Source organism: Fringilla coelebs (assembly GCF_963513975.1).
Source record: "Fringilla coelebs genome assembly, chromosome: 26".
NCBI lineage: Eukaryota > Metazoa > Chordata > Aves > Passeriformes > Fringillidae > Fringilla > Fringilla coelebs.
The window spans coordinates 1123316-1141385 of record NC_140052.1 but is presented as its reverse complement, the minus strand read 5'-3'; the positions used below and the strand labels follow the sequence as shown (position 1 = coordinate 1141385).

The following is an 18070-nucleotide window of genomic DNA, read 5'->3' as shown; positions in this document are numbered from 1 at the left end:
GCAGCTGGGTGTTAATTCCACTCCCAACCCTGGGAAACTCGAGGAAAACTTTAATTTATTGACGTGGGTGTTAAATTTGTGCTATTTTTGGTGGCTTTCTCCTTAAAAAAGGAGCACAGCAATGGATACTGGTGGTTTTTCCTCTTTCCCACCCATTTTGGCAGCTCCCACCACTCCATTCCCCCCAGTTTCCACCCTGAGGAATAATTGCTTGGCAGGAAATGCTGGGGCAGAGGGATGGACAGCCAGGGAGTCGATATTCCCAGCTGGAGGGCACTTTTGGGGTCAATATGGCACTTTTAATGAATTCCCTAATCTCAGACAGGGATAATAAATCAAGGAACTTGAGGAAAACTCAGGAATTTATATGAGGAAAATGTCCCGGCTTACTTGAGAACCCTTCACTGCTCCTGCTCTCTCCAGAGGTGGCCAAACAGCTTCCAGGTGACACCAGGGGACATCAGGATGAGATATTGGGGAGAATTTTGTCATGGCAGGAAGGATTGTCCAGCCTAGGCTGTGGTAGAGTCACCATCCCTGGAAGTGTCCAAAAAACTCATGGACACATCATTGATGGTGAACGCAGTTGGGCTGATGGTTGGACTTGAAGGTCTTGGTGATCCTGAAGGTCTTGATGTTCTTGAAACTCGTCCAACCTTAAGGATCTCCTGGTCCTAGGAAACACCTCCTTGGAGGGGCGAAGTATGGAGGTCATTAGAGTTTATTACAGCATCTTGAAGGTCTTGATGGTCTTGAAGATCTTTAATGTCTAGATGGTCTTGAAGATCTTCCAATCTTAAGGATCCCATGATCCTATCAAACAGGTCCATGGAGGGACCAAGTATGGAGTTCATTAGAGTTAATAAGGGCATCTTGATGGTCCTGAAGCTCTTCCAAACTTAAGGATCCCATGATCCTATGAAATACCTCCTGGGAGGGATGAAGTATAGAGTTCATTAGAGTTAATTACGGCATCTTGAAGGTCTTGATGTTCTTGAAGACCTTCCAACCGTAAGGATCCCGTGATCCTACAGAACACCTCTTTGGAGGGGCGCAGCACAGAGTTCATTAGTGTTAATTGAGCCCTGGGCTGTGTCAGAGCTCCGTTTTGAGCTTCTCGTGCAGGTCCTCCTGGTCGACGCTGGCGCTGTGGCCGTGCCAGCGGTGGAAGGCGAGCAGGGCGGCGTTGCGGGCGGCGATGGCGCTCATCTCCATGGCGCTGGCGGCGCGCTCCAGCCCGTTCAGGTAGTAGAGCTGCTCGTGCAGGACGATGGGGGGAAACCTCTCGGGAGCGCTGTACTGGGGGTACGCCAGCCACGGCTTCACCCTCACCGAGTCGTAGGAGGAGAAGAGCAGATTGAGCTGCTCCTTGGTGAGCTCCTCGTTGGAAAACACCTTCCAGACGGCCGACGGCAGCGGCAGCTTCGTGCCCGTGTCCCCCACGGGGAACACCACACCCAGGCTGTTAATGAATAGTTTGGGGTTGTCTGTGGTGAAAATGGCACCAAGGTGAAAAGCCTGGGGGTCCTGGTAGCCAAAGAAGGAGGTGTTCAAGCGCCCATGCACCAAGGTGGTGACGGTCTGGTGGTAGGGATTCAGGAATTCCGGGATGGGAGGGTCAAAGTTGCGGAAGGTGATGTTGGCCAGCTTGCGGCCCAGCGGGGCCGCGATGACGACGATGTCGTAGGTGTCCCCTGTGAGCCCCGAGGACGTGTTGTAGGTGACCTCGTAGAGCTTCACCGGCTCCCCTGTGGAGAACAGCTCGGTTATCCTCACCCTGCTGGGAGCGAATCCCGACCGCCCCGGCATCCCAAAATGCCACCACATTTGGGTTCATCCATTTGTGCAGCTGGGTTATCAGCCCTGGTTCCATGGAATGGGTCAGATTGGAAGGGATCCTAAAGCCCATCCCCTTCCATGGCAGGGACACCTCCCCTCCCACTGTCCCAGGCTGCTCCAAGCCTCATCCAGCCTGGCCCTGGACACTTCCAGGGATCCAGGGACAGCCATTGCTCCCCTGGGAATTCCATCCCAGCCTCCCAGGGAGGAATTTTCATTTTGAAATCCCCAAGGGGCCGAGGTTGCTCTCCAGTGTCACCTTCCCCTCCCCACTGAAGGGAACTGCAGCCCCACTCACCTCCACGCATGTGTCTGGTTTTTGGCTCTATGGACACGACTGTTCCCGGGATAACCTCGGCCTTGGAGGAGGAGATGAGGCCGGAGCACACAAGTTTGTTCCCCCCTTTCACAGACCAAAGGCCTGACTGCACCCCAGCCAGGGACACAGCACCTGCAAGGAAACCACCTCTGTCAGCAGGGAAACACTGGAAAAACAAACTGCAAAACTGGGGAGATAAACATGCCTGGGGACACAGAGCTTGGAGCCCAGGGAGCCGGAACCCAACACCCAGGTTGCGTGTTGTACCTTTGTCAGTGCTCACTCCTCACACGGGGCACCAACTGTCACTGGACTCAAATGACTTTCCCCACTGACAGTGGGCTCAAACAACTGATGCCAAAGATGGTGGCCAGCACCATTCCTTTATTATCTTTTACAGTAAACTTTCATATCTTTTCTCTGTAAACAGGCAGCACCACACAGCAGTGACTCCTCCCCCCCTTTCTTCCTCTGTCCTCTTCCTCACCAGTGCCAAACCCACTCTTTTATAACACATCCTTACTGGACAGGGTGGTGAACTGTCCAGGGCAAGGCTGCTCCCATTCTTTGGTAATTAGTACAGCTGCAACTCATCGGGGCAAGCTTGCCCACAGCACCATCTCTGTTCCCTTCCAATCCATTCTCCCACACCCAGGATGGGAGGCTCCCTCCAAACACTCACCTACAAAACCAGGGATGGTGACCCCTTGGCCATAATTCACCCTCATGGCCGGACACACCACCTGGTTGATGAATTTCTGGGAGAACCCTGCTTTCTGCATGGCCTCGTCGATGCTCTGGTTGAGCAGGCGCGTGAAGTCGTCGCCCCCCAGGGCGTGCAGCAGGCGCTCGTTGCTGCTGAAGGCGTAGTCGTGCATCTGGTACCGGTAGATCCTGTCAGTGCACACGGGAAATTGGCTCTGGCTCTGAGCTCTGGCCCTGCCAGCTGCGGGGTGGCTTTGTGGGACTGCAGGACAGGGGCCTGGAGGACCAAGAGGGGAGGGTCAGGTTCCATACTGGGGATTTTTATGACGGTGGAGAGACCCTGGCACAGTTTTCCCTGAGCAGCTGTGGCTGCCCCACCCCTGGAAGTGCCCAAGGCCAGGCTGGACTGAGCTTGGAGCCACCTGGGATAGAGGAAGGTGTCCTTAAGGTTCTTTCCCACCTTTTCCTCCTCAGGACCCCAACCCACCTCATGAACTTGTCCAGGATGTCCTCCACCCACATGGACATGCGCAGGGGGTTGAGGCCATAGTGCCACAGGAGTTTGAGGAGGTTGATGAAGGACCAGCTGCTCTCCTCAAACACAAATTCCTCCCCATTGTAAACGCCTGCGAGGCTGCCCTCGGGTGGGGCGACCGAGAGGCCTTTGGGGAAAGGACAGAAAAAGGTAATTAAGGGAAAGGCAGAGCTATTCCACCTCAGACCTGGCATCATGCTGATGAGGTGAGTGATTGAAGATTGGAGTGCCAAAGTATGGAAAGGGGAATTAGCCCTTGATCACGGGCCAGGGAGTGATTAGAGGTGATTTTTGGACCTTTATGATGCCATAAGGGGATCATCTGTGGGGAGGGGTAAGACCATTCCCACTGGGATGTGGGCTCCCTTTGCCTTGAGTGGGGCTGGGGTATCACGGGGGCTATCTGGGGAGAAAAGTTGGCTATTTGGGGAGGGATATTGGAGAAAGGTGATTTCTAGGGAAGTATATAGGGGGGATATTGGGAAAAGGAGGGGAAATATTGGGGAAGGACATTGGGGGGAATATTGGGGAAAAGAGGGTGGGCTATTGTGGAAGCATATGAGGGCTACTGAAGAAGAATATGAGGGCTACGAAGCCTTGTTCTTTCGAAGGATGTCCCCCAGCAGAATGGCACCCAGAGCACCCCAGGGGGATCATTTTGGGTCTGAGGGACAGTTTTGGGACTGAGAGACACCAAGAAGAATTGGGGTGTCCGTGCTCACCCAGCTCCTTGACAAAATGCTTCATGTGCAGGTTGAGGGGGTGGATCACGGACCCCCCTACCTCGTAGCTGGCCCCCTCCATGTCCAGCGTGTCCAGCCGGCCGCCCACCGCCGCCTTCTCCAGCACGTGCAGCTGCACGCTGCGGCCGAACTTCTGCCGCAGGAAATACGCGGCGGCCGAGCCGCCGATCCCGCCGCCCACCACGGCTGGGAGAGAGAAGGGGGCCCGGTCACCCTCACAGCCCCACGAGAGCACAGTGCACACAGCCCCCTCACAGACACCTCAGGACAGTTCCTGTCTAGGGAACCCCCCACAGACCCCTCATGGCACCCCCACCCCGATCCCCTCAAGGGAACCTCTCTCAAATCCTCTGCCCCTCAAAGGATCCCCTCACAGGCCCCCCCGACCTTCATGCTTCCTGACCTACATAGGTCCCCCCTCAGTGTCCTCCCATGACACATCCCCTCAAAGTCCCATAAAGGATCCTCTGCTCACACCTTCCTCACAGATGCCCTCAAAGTGTCCACCCTGCGCCCTCACAGATCCCCTCACAGTTTTCCTCCCCCTGATCCCTTCAAGGGACACCCCCTCACACCGCCTCTGAGAGATTCCCTTAAGAGCTCCCCCTGAGCTTTCCCTTCAGAGATCCCTCGCAGAGTCCCCGTCCCTCACACAAGCGCCTCCCCTGATCCCGCGGGCATTGCCCGCTGTTCGCACCGATCTTGGAGGGCCCATGGCGGAGGCTGAGGGCGGGTGGGCAGAGAGCGGCGAGCAGCAGCGGCAGGAGGCGGCGGAGGCCCGGCATGGCGGCGGGCAAGGGCAGAAGGCGATGGGCGGATCGCGAGTGCAGCTCGGGCTGGCTGCGTTGGGACGATCATGAAGGACACGGAGAAATGCAGGTCACCAACGGCGCCGCTGGTGTAGTGGTATCATGCAAGATTCCCATTCTTGCGACCCGGGTTCGATTCCCGGGCGGCGCACGGATATTTTAGGTTTCTTGGAATTAATTTGTCCGGTATTCCAAAGCACTTTCTCTTACTTCCTTAGCTTTTAATTATTTTAGTTTAACTCCTTTATTTTAATTTTCCCGCCCCTGCAGAAGGTGCCTCTTTCTCGGTGCCCACAAGTATCTTTTCACCCTGCTTTTAATCCCTTTACCTTTAATCCCTTTACTTTTAGTTATTTTATTTTTAATGCCTTGGTTTTAAATTCTTTTCGGTTTAAACCCTTTTCTTTTAAACTCCTTTTTTTTAGCTATCTTATTTTAACTCCTATATTTTTATTCCCCCCCGCCCACCACCTCTGTTGCTGGTCCCCACACGAACCTTTTCACACTGCGTTTAAACCCTTCTCCTTTGATTCTTTAATTTTTAAATCCTCATATTTAATTCCTCTAATGAATAAATTTTTATAATTTCTTTTAATTACTTTATTTTAGTAATCTTTCTTTTAGTCCCTGTATTTTATAAACTTTATTTCCGCCCCTCAGTGCCCCATTCCCGATGCCCACCTGTCCCTTTTCACCACTTTACTTTCAATTCTTTCATTTTTAATTCTGTAATTTTAAACTCCTCCTTTTTAAACACTTCTATTTTAACTCCTTTATGTCTTTTACTTTTAACACCTTTAGGTCTTTTACTTTTAACACCTTTACTTTCTTTCTCAGCCCTGCTGCCCCCATTCCCGGTGTCCCCATGTCCCTTACCCGCATACCTCTTTCGAACGCGGTTTTAATCCCTTTTAATTACATTCTTTTTACTTCTTTAATTTTAAATTCCTTTCTTTATTTTCACACCTTTATTGCCATTTCCCAGCGCTGATGCCCCCATTCCCTGTGCCCGCCAGCACATTTTCACCCCGCTTTTAAGCGTTTTCCTTTTAACGCTTTTATTTTTAAGCCCTTTCTTCAAATCTTTTCATTTCTCACCCCTTTATTTTTAACGCCCTTGAAATCCCTTCATTTCTCACCCTTTTATTTTTAACGCCCTGATTTTAAATCACTTTTCACCACTTTTCTCGCCTTCCCCTCACGGCCGCGCATGCGCGGAGCGGTGGCGGCGGGCGGGCCGCGCGTCCCCGCTCCGTTCCCGCGCTCTCCCCGCGCACGCGCGTTCCCGCCCCCCCCCCCCCCCCCCCCCGGCCCCTCAGCCCGCCCGCCCGCCGCCATCTTGCGAGGAGCCGCCGCGGGACCGTCCGCCGGCGGGGCCGGCGCCGCTCGGGCTGCCCGGGCTGCCCAGGGCTCACGGGGCCGCCCCGGCGGGCGGGAAGAGCCGGGGCGGGCGGCGGCGGCGCCATGGAGGATGAAATGCCCAAGACCCTGTGAGTGGGGAGGGGGCGAGACCGCCTATTGTTCCCGGCTCCGCGGGGAGGGGCGGCCCGGGGTCGCCTCACGGACGGGCCCCTCAGGGCTCCGCCGCGGACCCTCGGCCGCCCGCAGTGCTGCGGGACTGAGGGGCAGCCGGCCCCCTCCGGCAGCGAGCGGAGCCCGGCTCCCGCGGTATTCCTGCCCTTTCCCCGGTCCCAGTGCTGGGCACCGGCGGCCTGCCCTCCGCTCCGGGCGTGCCCCTGGGCCTCCAGCTCACATCTGGAGGGACAGGGCTGTGTGGAAGCTGTGTGTCCCTTCCCCAGTACGTCCCAACTCACATCTGGAGAGAAAAGGGGTCTGCAAGGTGTGTGCCCCTTCCCAGTCCATGCCAGGTCACATCCGGAGGGAAGAGTGGTCAGGAAGGTGTGTCCCTCCTTCTTGGATGGAAAGGGGGTCTGGAAAATATGTGCCACTCTGCGCAGTCCGTCCCTGGTCACATCTGGAGGGAAGGCAGTGTGGAAGGTGTCCCCTCCCTGGTACATCCACACACATCTGGAGGGAAAGGGGGTCTGAGGTGTGTGTGCCCCCCTCCCCCGTCCATCCCAGCCCTTGGCAGGGCACTGAACTGGGATGATCCCAGTCCCTTCCACCCCAAACCATTCCGTGGTGAGGATCCTGCCATTCTGGATGATCCGTGTAGGGTTTTGTGAGCGACTGGCTGGATTTTGCCCCGGGGGCTGCCTTGGCACACAGCTGGAGCCCCCCTGGCCTGCTCAGCAGCTCGGTGGGAATGACCAGGCAGTGCCCGTGAATCCAGAGCTTGTCCCAGTGTTCAAAGCACTCTCTGAACCTGTTGCTTCCCACAGAGTGAATTAGGAAGCCACGTCAGTGGAGGTTTAGGTTGGATTTTAGCAGAAGGTGCTGCAGAACCTGACTGTTGTGCACACGTGGGCTGGTTCCTTCCTTCCCCGAGGCAGGTGTTACCTGGAGTAGCTTTCCTGTGTTTGGGTCAGGGAAATCAGGCTCCACTCTTGCCATCCCACCCTAGAAGCCTTTTTTTGCAGTGCAGCAGGAAGGACAGGAGGGAGGGAGGGAATCATTCCGAGGTGAGGGAGTGTTGTGCCCTTGGATTGCTGCTCCTCCCCAGGGGCTGAGTGACCACAGGACAACAAGACCCCGCCGTGCCTCACCCCAGCTGTCCCGAGCACTGAGCGCTCCCTGCTTCCCCAGTCCCGCTGTTTTCCCACACTTTGGGAGCTATTCCTGGCCTCTGCAAACACACAGTGTTGGTGTGTTTGTTTGGGAGGATGTTTTCCCCCATCCCGAGGCTCGTGTGGGGCCTCGATGTGTGCCAAGGAATGCGAGTGCCTGTCCTGGAGCACGTGCAGCTGGTGGCACACACGGGGCATCACTGAGGCCTGGAAAGGACCTGCAGGATCGCTGAGTGCTGCCCTAAAACAAGCTCAGGGCTCAGCAACATCCAGGCTGGGATCTCTCTGACTCCCTCCCCGTGGCTCTCTAGGGTCATGCAGGGAATTGTCACCAGCTGGGTGTCACAGGTCGGGTTTGGGAGGAGCAGAAAGTCCAGCTCAGGTTAGTGGTTGTTCAAGCCTCTCTGATCCCACTCTCAGTTGGACTTGCTGGGAGACAAGGTCCTGGTGTTAATTGCCTTAATGAAGTGCTCTAATCCCTCCTTGTTTTAATATTCTGAGGAAACTTGTCAGAAGTGCAGGAATCACTCACTTAGAGCCAGACAAAGCCTGTAAAGGGTTTTTAAAACCCAATCCTGCCTCCTGCCTAAAAGTTGCTTCAATAATTAGCACAGAACTCCTGGATGAGCCATTCCTGACAGAAGTTGTTTCCTTCCCCCGTATCCAAAGCTTGGAGCACAAACAGAGCTTGGATTTGCTGCTGGCTGTTTTCTGGCAGCCCCTCTGCCCCTCTGGGGGCACTGCAGGTGCACCAGGATGGTTTTGGGGCTGGCATTTGGCCAGGGTTTGGAGTGTTCCTGTGCAGGAGCTGCAGCTGCACCTTGGGGGCTGAGGTTTCTCCCTGGGTTTTTTATAACAATCCCATGATTTGGGCTCAACAACACCAACAAAAACAACAACACCGGCCAGCCCTGCGCCTTGGTGGCCAAGGAAGCCACAGTCCCAGGTGGGAGTGGGGGTTTGGGCTGTGGTTGTGCTGGGGAGGCTGATCCTTGCCCCAGCTGGGGACGTGTGCACTCGAGCACGTTGGCATTCCAGGCAGATCTGGGGCTTTCAAAACGTCAGGGCTTCGGGAGGAACCGGCCAAATGTTGTGGAAAACGTGGGCAAACAACAGCCTGAGCTGCTGGGGCAGCTGGGAAGGGGTGCTGGGGCAGGGGTGCTGGGGTATGGATATGGGAGCTGCAATTTCTGTACTGGGAAATTGTGGTAGGGATATGGAACTGGGGTGTCTGTACTGGGAAATCAGTGTAGGGATATGGAACTGGGGTGTCTGTACTGGGAAATCAGTGTAGGGATATGGGAACTGGGGTGTCTGTACTGGGAAATCAGTGTAGGGATATGGGAACTGGGGTGTCTGAACTGGGAAATCAGTGTAGGGATATGGGAACTGGGGTGTCTGTACTGGGAAATCAGTGTAGGGATATGGGAACTGGACTCTGACCTGGGAAATCAGTTTGGAAGGTCAAGTTCATGGAGTCATGGAATCCTGGAATGGTTTGGGGTGGGAAGAGACGTTAACCCCATCCAGTGCCACCCCGTGCCACGAGCAGGGACACCTCCCACTGGCCCAGGTTGCTCCAAGCCCTGTCCAGCCTGGCTGTGGACATTCCCAGGGATTCAGGGATGGTCACAGCTCCTCTGGGAGTTCCATCCCAGCATCCCATCTCACCCAGCCCTCCAGCAGTGGGAAGCCATTCCCCCTTTTCCCATCACTTCATCCCTGCTCTCAAGCCCCTCTCCAGGCTCCAAGATCCATGCCCATGCCTGTGTTTGTCCCTCAGGTACGTGGGGAACCTCTCCAGGGACGTGACTGAGGCTCTGATCCTGCAGCTCTTCAGCCAGATCGGACCCTGCAAGAACTGCAAGATGATCATGGATGTAAGAGCCCGAATCCCCTGATGTCCCTGCTCTCCTCAGGGCTGCTGCCTCCAGTCCCTAATCCTGGGTTTGAGTCCCTGATCCTGGGTTTGAGTCCCTGATCCTGGTTTAGTGTCTCTAATCCTGGTTTAGTGTCTCTAGTTCTGGGTTTGAGTCCCTAGTTACGGGTTTGTGTCTCTAATCCTGGGTTAGTGTCTCTAGTTCTGGGTTAGTGTCCCCAGTCCCAGCTCAGTGTCCCCAGTCCCAGCTCAGTGTCCCCGATCCCGGCTCAGTGTCCCCAGTCCCAGCTCAGTGTCCCTGATCCCAGCTCAGTGTCCCTGATCCCGGCTCAGTGTCCCCAGTCCCGGCTCAGTGTCCCTGATCCCAGCCCGTTTCCTGTCTCAGACAGCTGGCAATGATCCCTACTGCTTCGTGGAGTTCTACGAGCACCGGCACGCGGCCGCGGCGCTGGCTGCCATGAACGGCAGGAAGATAATGGGTAAGGTAAGCTGCCCTGCTCGGGGTGAGTCTGGGGCACAGCAGGCTGTGCCAGGGGCTGGGGGCACCCAGGGGCTGATCCTGCTGGGACAGGAGGGCAGAGGCTGTGCCAGGGGCTGATCCTGCTGGGACAGGAGGGCAGAGGCTGTGCCAGGGGCTGAAATCCTGCTGGCAGAGGAGGGGATGTGCTGCAGATGGGGGACTCTGCCTTTGGGGCAGAGATCTCAGCGGGACACGGCTCAGAACAGGAGTTGGGGGGGTTGGGAGCAGTTCAGGACATTGGGAGGAGTTCAGGGTGTTGGGAGGAGGAGCTCAGAATTTTGGGAGGAACTTGGAGCTGGGAGGACAATCACACAATTCCAGAGTGGTTGGGTTGGAAGGCTCCTCTGGAGATGATCCCCTGCCAGAGCTCATTCAGAGCAGGTGCACAGGGAGTGTCCAGGCAGGCTTTTGATGTCTGCTGAGAAGGCTGTCTCATGTCTGCTCCCACAGCTGTTCCAGGCCTCCAAGGAAAGTTTTCCTTCATATTTTCCCTCATATTTTCCTTTTTTTTTCCTCATTATCAGGTAGAGCTTCCCATGTTTCAGTCCCTGCCCTGTCACTGGGCCCCACTGGTCAGAGTCTGTCCCCATCCTGTTCACAATCACTCTTGAGACATTTGAAGCCATTCCCTGTGTCCTGTCCCTCCATCCCCTGTCCCCAGTCCCTCTCCAGCTCTCCTGGAGCCCCTTCAGGCCCTGGAATGTGCTGGAAGCTCTCTCTAGAGCTTTCCTTTCTCCCCAGAGCAGGGGAACTCTAGCCCTGTTAATTTAAGAACAAACCCTCTCCCTAGAAAAATATTAAACTCGAGTTTGAAGCCCAGCCTTGCCCTGTAGGCTCAGATTTGGGCACTGGAGGTGTCTGAGCTTGTTGGGATTTGCCAAATCTGATGTGTGATTGCCATTTGCAGGAGGTTAAAGTGAACTGGGCCACCACCCCCAGCAGCCAGAAGAAAGACACCAGCAGTAAGTGTCACCTGAGCAAGTTGTGAAACAGAAATGCAGCACACAGAGCTCTGTGGGAATGGTTTTCATTGGAATCCTAATTGTTTATTGTGTTTGTGTTAATTAAACTTCAGGGCAAATCTGATCTTTGCCATCACACAGCGTTCACAAGGTAATTGTATCTTCTTAAACATCAAATTGTGGATCTCCAGGGTGTTCCCTGAAGCTAAGTTTGGGGATTTTTTGTTTGTTTTCCATTGAGTTTTTATGGAAAAATTCCATAACATTCTCTTCCATTTCCCTGTAGTGTTTGGTGCAAATCTGTGGCTGTTTGCTAGCTGGGCAGTTGGGAGTTAAAACCCAAAATGGCTCATTCTGGATTTTTGAGGCACATTGAGCATCTCCCTCAAGGAGCATGCAGAAGGGTTCCATCAGTCCCAGCAGTTTCTGTGGGGAAATTCTGGGAATTTCAGGCTGGTGGGGCTAAACCTCATCAGTGCCTGGTTTTTAATGATGTATTTTGAATAACAGCTGAGTTTTAATAAAGGGTTTTTTAAGAAGTGTTTTTTGCCCTCTGCTCTGTTCAGAGGGCATCTTCACCCACTGAACCCTCCTTTCTCTTTTCCCCCAAAGACCATTTCCACGTCTTTGTGGGAGACCTCAGCCCCGAGATCACAACTGAAGACATCAAAGCAGCCTTTGCTCCCTTCGGAAGAATCTCGTAAGTCCTTTTGTGGGGCAGCTCAAGGCCTCTGTCCTGATGAGTGGCACTGTGGCAGTGTGACACTGCTCCCACAGCCAGCTCCTTTGTCCCACCTGGGCTGCTCTCCCATCAAAATTTCTTCCATCTGCCCAAAAACGGGATAACAAATTGACCTGGGAATGAAAGAATTCAGTTAACAGGCAACACGTGCCTTTCAATTCCTGCTTTTTTATTTTTATTTTTATTTTTATTTTCTATCATTTCTATTGAACGTTTGCAATGAGCAGGTGGAATATGTTGGCAAATAAATCAGATTTTAAAAGTTCCCCTTTGTGCTTCAGGGACGCACGGGTGGTGAAGGACATGGCCACGGGCAAGTCCAAGGGCTACGGCTTCGTCTCCTTCTTCAACAAATGGGTGAGAGATCTTTGGGTCCTTCCTCAAAAATGGGTAAAACCCCTTATTTCCCTCTTCAGTAAATGAGTAAAACCCCTTATCTCCCTCTTCAATAAATGGGTGAGAGATCTTTGGGTCCTTCCTCAAAAATGGGTAAAATCCTTCATTTCCCTCTTCAGTAAATGGGTGAAATCCCTTATTTCTTTCTTGAATAAATGGGTGAGAGATCTTTGGTTCCTTCTCAAAAATGGGTAAAATCCCTTCATTTCCCTCTTCAGTAAATGAGTAAAACCCCTTATCTCCCTCTTCAATAAATGGGTAAAATCCTTCATTTCCCTCTTCAATAAATGGGTAAAATCCTTCATTTCCCTCTTCAATAAATGGGTAAAATCCTTCATTTCCCTCTTCAGTAAATGGGTGAGAGATCTTTGCTTCCTTCTCGAAAATGGGTAAAAACCTTTATTTCCCTCTTCAATAAATGGGTGAAATCCCTTATTTCCCTCTTCAGTAAATGGGTGAAACCCTTCATTTCCCTCTTCAAAAAATGGGTGAGAGATCTTTGGTTCCATCCTCAAAACTGGGTAAAACCCCAGCCATGAGCAGAGACCCCTCCTGCTGTCCCAGGGTGCTCCAAGCCCCGTCCTGGGACACTCCAGGGTCACTCAGGAGGGCTCTGGGGTCACCCCCATGGCCCTGTCCCACAGGAGGGGTGCCAGCTGTGGGGTCAGTGGGGTTTTTCTGTCCCTCTGTCCCCTGCAGGATGCTGAGAACGCCATCCAGCAGATGGGGGGCCAGTGGCTCGGGGGCCGGCAGATCAGGACCAACTGGGCCACCAGGAAACCTCCAGCTCCCAAGAGCACCTATGAGAGTAGGTGCCCACCCTGTGCCCTGCCAGCTCCTGGGGTGGGGGATACCAGAGTTTTTGGGGTGGGAAGGACCTCAGAGCCCATCCCACCCACCCCTGCCCTGGGCAGAGACACCTTCCCCAATGCCAGGGTGCTCCAAGCCCTGCCCAGCCTGGCCTTGGACACCAACAGGGATGGAGCAGCCCCAGCTGCTCTGGGAATGCCATCCCAGCCCCTCCCCAGCCTCATTCCTTCCTAAAATCACTTTTAAATCACTTTTTCCAAGTTTGAACCATTCCCTGTGTCCTGTCCCTCCATCCCTTGTCCCTCTCCAGCTCTCGTGCAGCCCTTCAGGCCCTGGCAGGGCTCTGGGGTGTCCCTGTAAAGATCTGCAGCTCATCCCCAGCAATCCTGTGCCGGTCAGGACTGGGATCCCCCCAGTTCCCCTCGTGCCGGTCAGGACTGGGATCCCCCCCAGTTCCCCTCGTGCCAGTCAGGACTGGGATCCCCCCAGTTCCCCTCGTGCCGGTCAGGACTGGGATCCCCCCAGTTCCCCTCGTGCCGGTCAGGACTGGGATCCCCCCAGTTCCCCTCCCAGCCCTTTGCACAGCCCAGCCCCATCTCTTGCAGCGAACACCAAGCAATTGTCCTACGAGGAGGTGGTGACTCAGTCCAGCCCCAGCAACTGCACCGTGTACTGCGGGGGCGTCACCTCCGGCCTCTCAGGTACGTGTGGGCCCCCCCCGCCAGCCCTGCCCCCCTGCCCCCGCCGCTGCTCACGCTGCCGTCTGTCTGTCTGTCTGTCCTTCCTGCTCCAGAGCAGCTGATGCGCCAGACCTTCTCCCCCTTCGGGCAGATCATGGAGATCCGAGTGTTCCCGGACAAAGGCTACTCCTTCGTCAGGTGGGGCGTGGGGGGTCCTGGGGAGGAGGGGGATTGGGGGGATGGGAGGGTCCCAATGAATATTACTAATAGATATTCCCACTAAATGTTCCAATAAATATTCCCAATAAATATTCCAATAAATATTCTAATAAATATCCCAATAAATGTTCTAATAAATATCCCAATAAATATTCTAATTAATATCCCAATAAATATCCCCATGCATATTCCCAGTAAATATTCCTAATAAATATATCTTAACCCCAGTCAATCAGTACCCCAACCAATACCCCAATCAATCAATACCCAGTCAATCAATACCCCAGTCAATCAATACCCTAATCAATCAATATCCCAATCAATCAATACCCCAATCAATACCCCAATCACTCAATACCCCAACCAATACCCCAGTTAATCAGTCAATACCCCAACCAATACCCCAATCAATCAACACCCCAATCAATCAATACCCCAATCAATCAATACCCAACCAATACCCCAACCAATCAATACCCCAATCAATCAATCAATCAATCAATCAATCAATTAATCAATCAATGCCCCCAGGTTCAGCTCCCATGAGAGCGCTGCCCACGCCATCGTCTCCGTCAACGGCACCACCATCGAGGGCCACGTGGTCAAGTGCTACTGGGGCAAGGAGACCCCCGACATGGCCAGCCCTGTGCAGCAGGTCAGGCAGCCCCGCCGCTAATTAACCACCTGTTAATTGGCTGGGAGCTGGGAATGACGGGGAGGGAGGGAGGGAAGGAGGGATCATGGAGGGAGGGATGATGGAGGGAGGGAGGGAGGGATGAGGGAGGGATGATGGATGGATGGATGGATGGATGGATGGATGGATGGATGGATGGATGGATTGATGATGGATGGATGATGGATGGATGGATGGATGGATGATGGATGGATGATGGATGGATGGATGGATGGATGGATGGATGGATGGATGGATGGATGGATGGATGGCTGGATGGATGGCTGGATGGATGGATGGATGGATGGATGGATGGATGGATGGATGATGTCTCCATGGCTGCCTGCGTGTTGATGTCCCCGTGGCTGGATGGATGGATGGATGGATGGATGGATGATGGATGGATGGATGGCTGGATGGATGGATGGATGATGGATGGATGGCTGGATGGATGGCTGGATGGATGGATGGATGGATGGATGGATGGATGGATGGATGGATGGATGGATGATGTCTCCATGGCTGCCTGCGTGTTGATGTCTCCGTGGCTGGATGGATGGATGGATGGATGGATGGATGATGGATGGATGGATGGCTGGATGGATGGATGGATGATGGATGGATGGCTGGATGGATGGATGGATGGATGGATGGCTGGATGGATGGCTGGATGGATGGATGGATGGATGGATGGATGGATGGATGATGTCTCCATGGCTGCCTGCGTGTTGATGTCCCCGTGGCTGCCGCCGTGCCCTGACGGTGCCGTGTGTCGCAGGGCCAGCTGAGCTACGCGCCGCCCTACGGGCAGTGGGGGCAGTGGTACGGCGGCGCCCAGCTGGGCCAGTACGTGCCCAACGGCTGGCAGGTGCCCCCCTACGGCGTCTACGGCCAGGCCTGGAGCCAGCAGGGCTTCGGGTGAGTCCCAGGGCTCTCATCCCAAACTCGGCCTTTGGGAGGGATTCCTGGCCCCAGAGCCACAGCAGGGGGGGACATCCCTGCGAGGGGGGGACATCCCAACAGGGGTGGGGATATCCCTGCAAGGTGGGGAATCTCTAAAGGATTTTTCACCCCCAAAGCCTTTCCCCACAATCTCCAGGCCTGTTTTAGCACTCCCTAAAGGATTTTCATTTAGCAATCCCTAAAGGATCTTTTCCCCATAATATCCAGGCCCTTTTTTAGCAATCCCTAAAGGGTTTTGATTTAATTTAGCAATCCCTAAAGGATATTTCGGCAATCTCTGAAGGGTTTTTATTTAATTTAAGAACCCCTAAAGGATATTTTTCCCCCCTCCAGGCAGAGCCCGTCCTCAGCCCCCTGGATGGCTCCTGGGTACAGCCTGCAGCTTTTTTAGCAATCCCTGAAGGATAATTTAGCAATCCCTAAATGATTTTGATTTCATTTAGCAATCTCGAAAGGATTTTTATTTAATTCAGCAACCCCTAATGATTTATTTCACCTGCCGGCAGAGCCAGTCATCCCCACCCTGGATGCCCCCTGGGTGCAGCTTTCTTAGCAATCCCTGCAGGGTTTTTTAGCAATCCCTGAAGGGTTTTGATTTCATTTATCACTCTCTAAAGGGTTTTGATTTCATTTATGAACCCCTAATGATTTCTTTCCCCCTGCAGGCAGAGCCAGCCGTCCCCACCCTGGATGCCCCCTGGGTACAGGGTGCAGCTTTTTTAGCAATCCCTGCAGGGTTTTTTAGCAATCCCTAAAGAATATTTATTTAATTTATCACTCTCTAAATGGTTTTTATTTCATTTATGAACCCCTAATGATTTCTTTCCCCCCTGCAGGCAGAGCCAGTCATCCCCACCCTGGATGCCCCCTGGGTACAGGGTGCAGCTTTTTTAGCAATCCCTGGAAGGTTTTTTAGCAATTCCTGGAGGGTTTTGATTTCCTTTATCACTCTCTAAATGGTTTTTATTTCATTTATCAGTCCCTAAAGATTTTCTTTCCCCCCTGCAGGCAGAGCCAGTCATCCCCACCCTGGATGCCCCTGGGTACAGGGTGCAGCTTTTTTAGGAATCCCTGCAGGGTTTTTTAGCAATCCCTGAAGGGTTTTTATTTCATTTATCACTCTCTAAATGGTTTTTATTTCATTTATCAGTCTCTAAAGGATCTCTTTCCCCCCTGCAGGCAGAGCCAGCCGTCCCCGCCCTGGATGCCGCCCGGGTTCAGCCTGCAGGGCCAGAACGGCGCCGTGGTGCCGCCCCAGCCCGGCTTCCGCGTGGGCTTCGAGACCCCCTGAGCCCCCAGCGCTGAGATTGACCCAACCCCTCCCTTTCCCCAAACCCACCCCGATGCTGGATCCCCCTCACCGCCTTCCTCTCCTTCTTTTTTATTTTTGTTTTTTTTGGTGGATTTTTATTTTGAATGTGTTTTTTTAGAAACACAAATTTGCAGGGACTTGGCTGCCTTAGCTGAGAATCGGGGCAGGAATTGCACAAAGTCATCCTTGGGGGGTTTTGTTTTGTGGTTTTTTTGGGATTTTCCCTCAGAAAGAGCTGGAAAAAACCACCCCAAAAGAAGCCAAAAGTGTGGGAAGCTGGAGCTGCCTTCAGGCTCACACCTCTGTTCTAAAGGAGCCTCCTGGAGGAGGCTTTTTTACAAGAGAAATCTTCGTTTACATCTTTTTTTTTTTTGTGGATCTCAGTGTGTTTTTCAGGGTCGGGTTTTTTGCCTTATGCTGGGGAAAAAAAAAATAATCAAAAAATGCAAAAATAATTTCAAATAAAGGGACTCCAAAGTGCCCAGCTCTCCCCACGTGAGCCAAATCCCCACCCTGGGACAGCAAAATTCCTGTTGCTAAAACGTGACAGATCCCTCTGGGGCTTGGTTGGTTTTTTTTTTAAATTTTTTTACTGATTTCTACATTTTCCTGTACTGATTCTGTAAAATATTCAGAGCAAATTGAAGAATTTTTGCACAACCTTCGGCCACTTTTGTACTTTTTCCTTATTTAAAGGTAGGACACGGAGCCTTTTGATGTGATTTATGCCTCAAATCTTCCTTTTTTTTTTTTGTCCTTCTTTTTTTTTGTGGATATGAGATATCTCTTGGAATATAAAGTTTTTAATCCATTGTGTAAAATTCCCTCTGCAGCCCAGGTGTGTTTCACAAGGGAGTGAAGGTGAGAAGAGCTCCCAAACCTGATCTGTCAGAGGCCAAAAAACGCCCTTTTTTATCCTACCTCTCGCTCAGCCTTTAAAAAAAAAAAAAACACAAAAAAACTCACAAAAAATAGAAAAAGTACGAAAAAACTTTTTTTTAAAAAAAAAAGGAAAAATGAAAAAACGGAGCTGCCTGTGTCCTGTGCTTTTTCAGGTGGTGATGCGTTGGGGTTGTGAGGGGGCGGGTGGAGCTGCTGGGATTTGAGGGGAGAAATGAGTGGAATTTGGGGGGAAAAGACGAAATTTTGGGGGGAAAAAGGGAAATTGGGAATTCTCGCCGCGGGGGCTGATGGGAGTTGTGGTCCAAGCGTCGTAGGGGGTGTCAGAGCTCCTCCTTAAACTACAACTCCCAGCAGCCCCCGCGGTGCATCACGTG

At 53.0% G+C, this 18070-nt stretch overlaps 2 protein-coding genes across 5 annotated transcripts; one reads left to right on the top strand and one right to left on the bottom strand.

The window, feature by feature from the left end:
* Window positions 1-71: 71 nt before the first annotated feature.
* PCYOX1 (prenylcysteine oxidase 1) lies at window positions 72-4958 on the bottom strand. 2 transcript variants are annotated; one of them, XR_014616761.1, is made up of 7 exons: window positions 4839-4958; window positions 4121-4327; window positions 3351-3525; window positions 2841-3052; window positions 2138-2290; window positions 900-1748; window positions 72-769 (listed from the first exon to the last, which is right to left on the bottom strand). XR_014616761.1 is itself a non-coding variant. In XM_084221905.1 (6 exons), the coding sequence occupies exons 1-6, from the start codon at window positions 4924-4926 to the stop codon at window positions 1096-1098; spliced, it is 1488 nt and encodes a 495-aa protein (XP_084078031.1). In that variant the 5' UTR covers window positions 4927-4958; the 3' UTR covers window positions 72-1095. The 2 variants fall into 2 exon arrangements, 1 of the variants encoding a protein (XP_084078031.1); XM_084221905.1 differs by having other exon boundaries at window positions 72-1748.
* Window positions 4959-6285: 1327 nt separating this feature from the next.
* TIA1 (TIA1 cytotoxic granule associated RNA binding protein) lies at window positions 6286-17862 on the top strand. 3 transcript variants are annotated; one of them, XM_084221931.1, is made up of 12 exons: window positions 6286-6440; window positions 9421-9517; window positions 9902-10000; window positions 10944-10998; window positions 11611-11698; window positions 12022-12097; window positions 12836-12944; window positions 13552-13647; window positions 13740-13824; window positions 14377-14500; window positions 15297-15436; window positions 16661-17862. In XM_084221931.1, the coding sequence occupies exons 1-12, from the start codon at window positions 6415-6417 to the stop codon at window positions 16770-16772; spliced, it is 1107 nt and encodes a 368-aa protein (XP_084078057.1). In that variant the 5' UTR covers window positions 6286-6414; the 3' UTR covers window positions 16773-17862. The 3 variants fall into 3 exon arrangements, 2 of the variants coding, with proteins under 2 accessions (XP_084078057.1, XP_084078058.1); XR_014616767.1 differs by lacking the exon at window positions 16661-17862 and having other exon boundaries at window positions 13745-13824; window positions 15297-15431; XM_084221932.1 differs by lacking the exon at window positions 6286-6440 and having other exon boundaries at window positions 9906-10000.
* The last annotated feature ends 208 nt before the right edge of the window (window positions 17863-18070 follow it).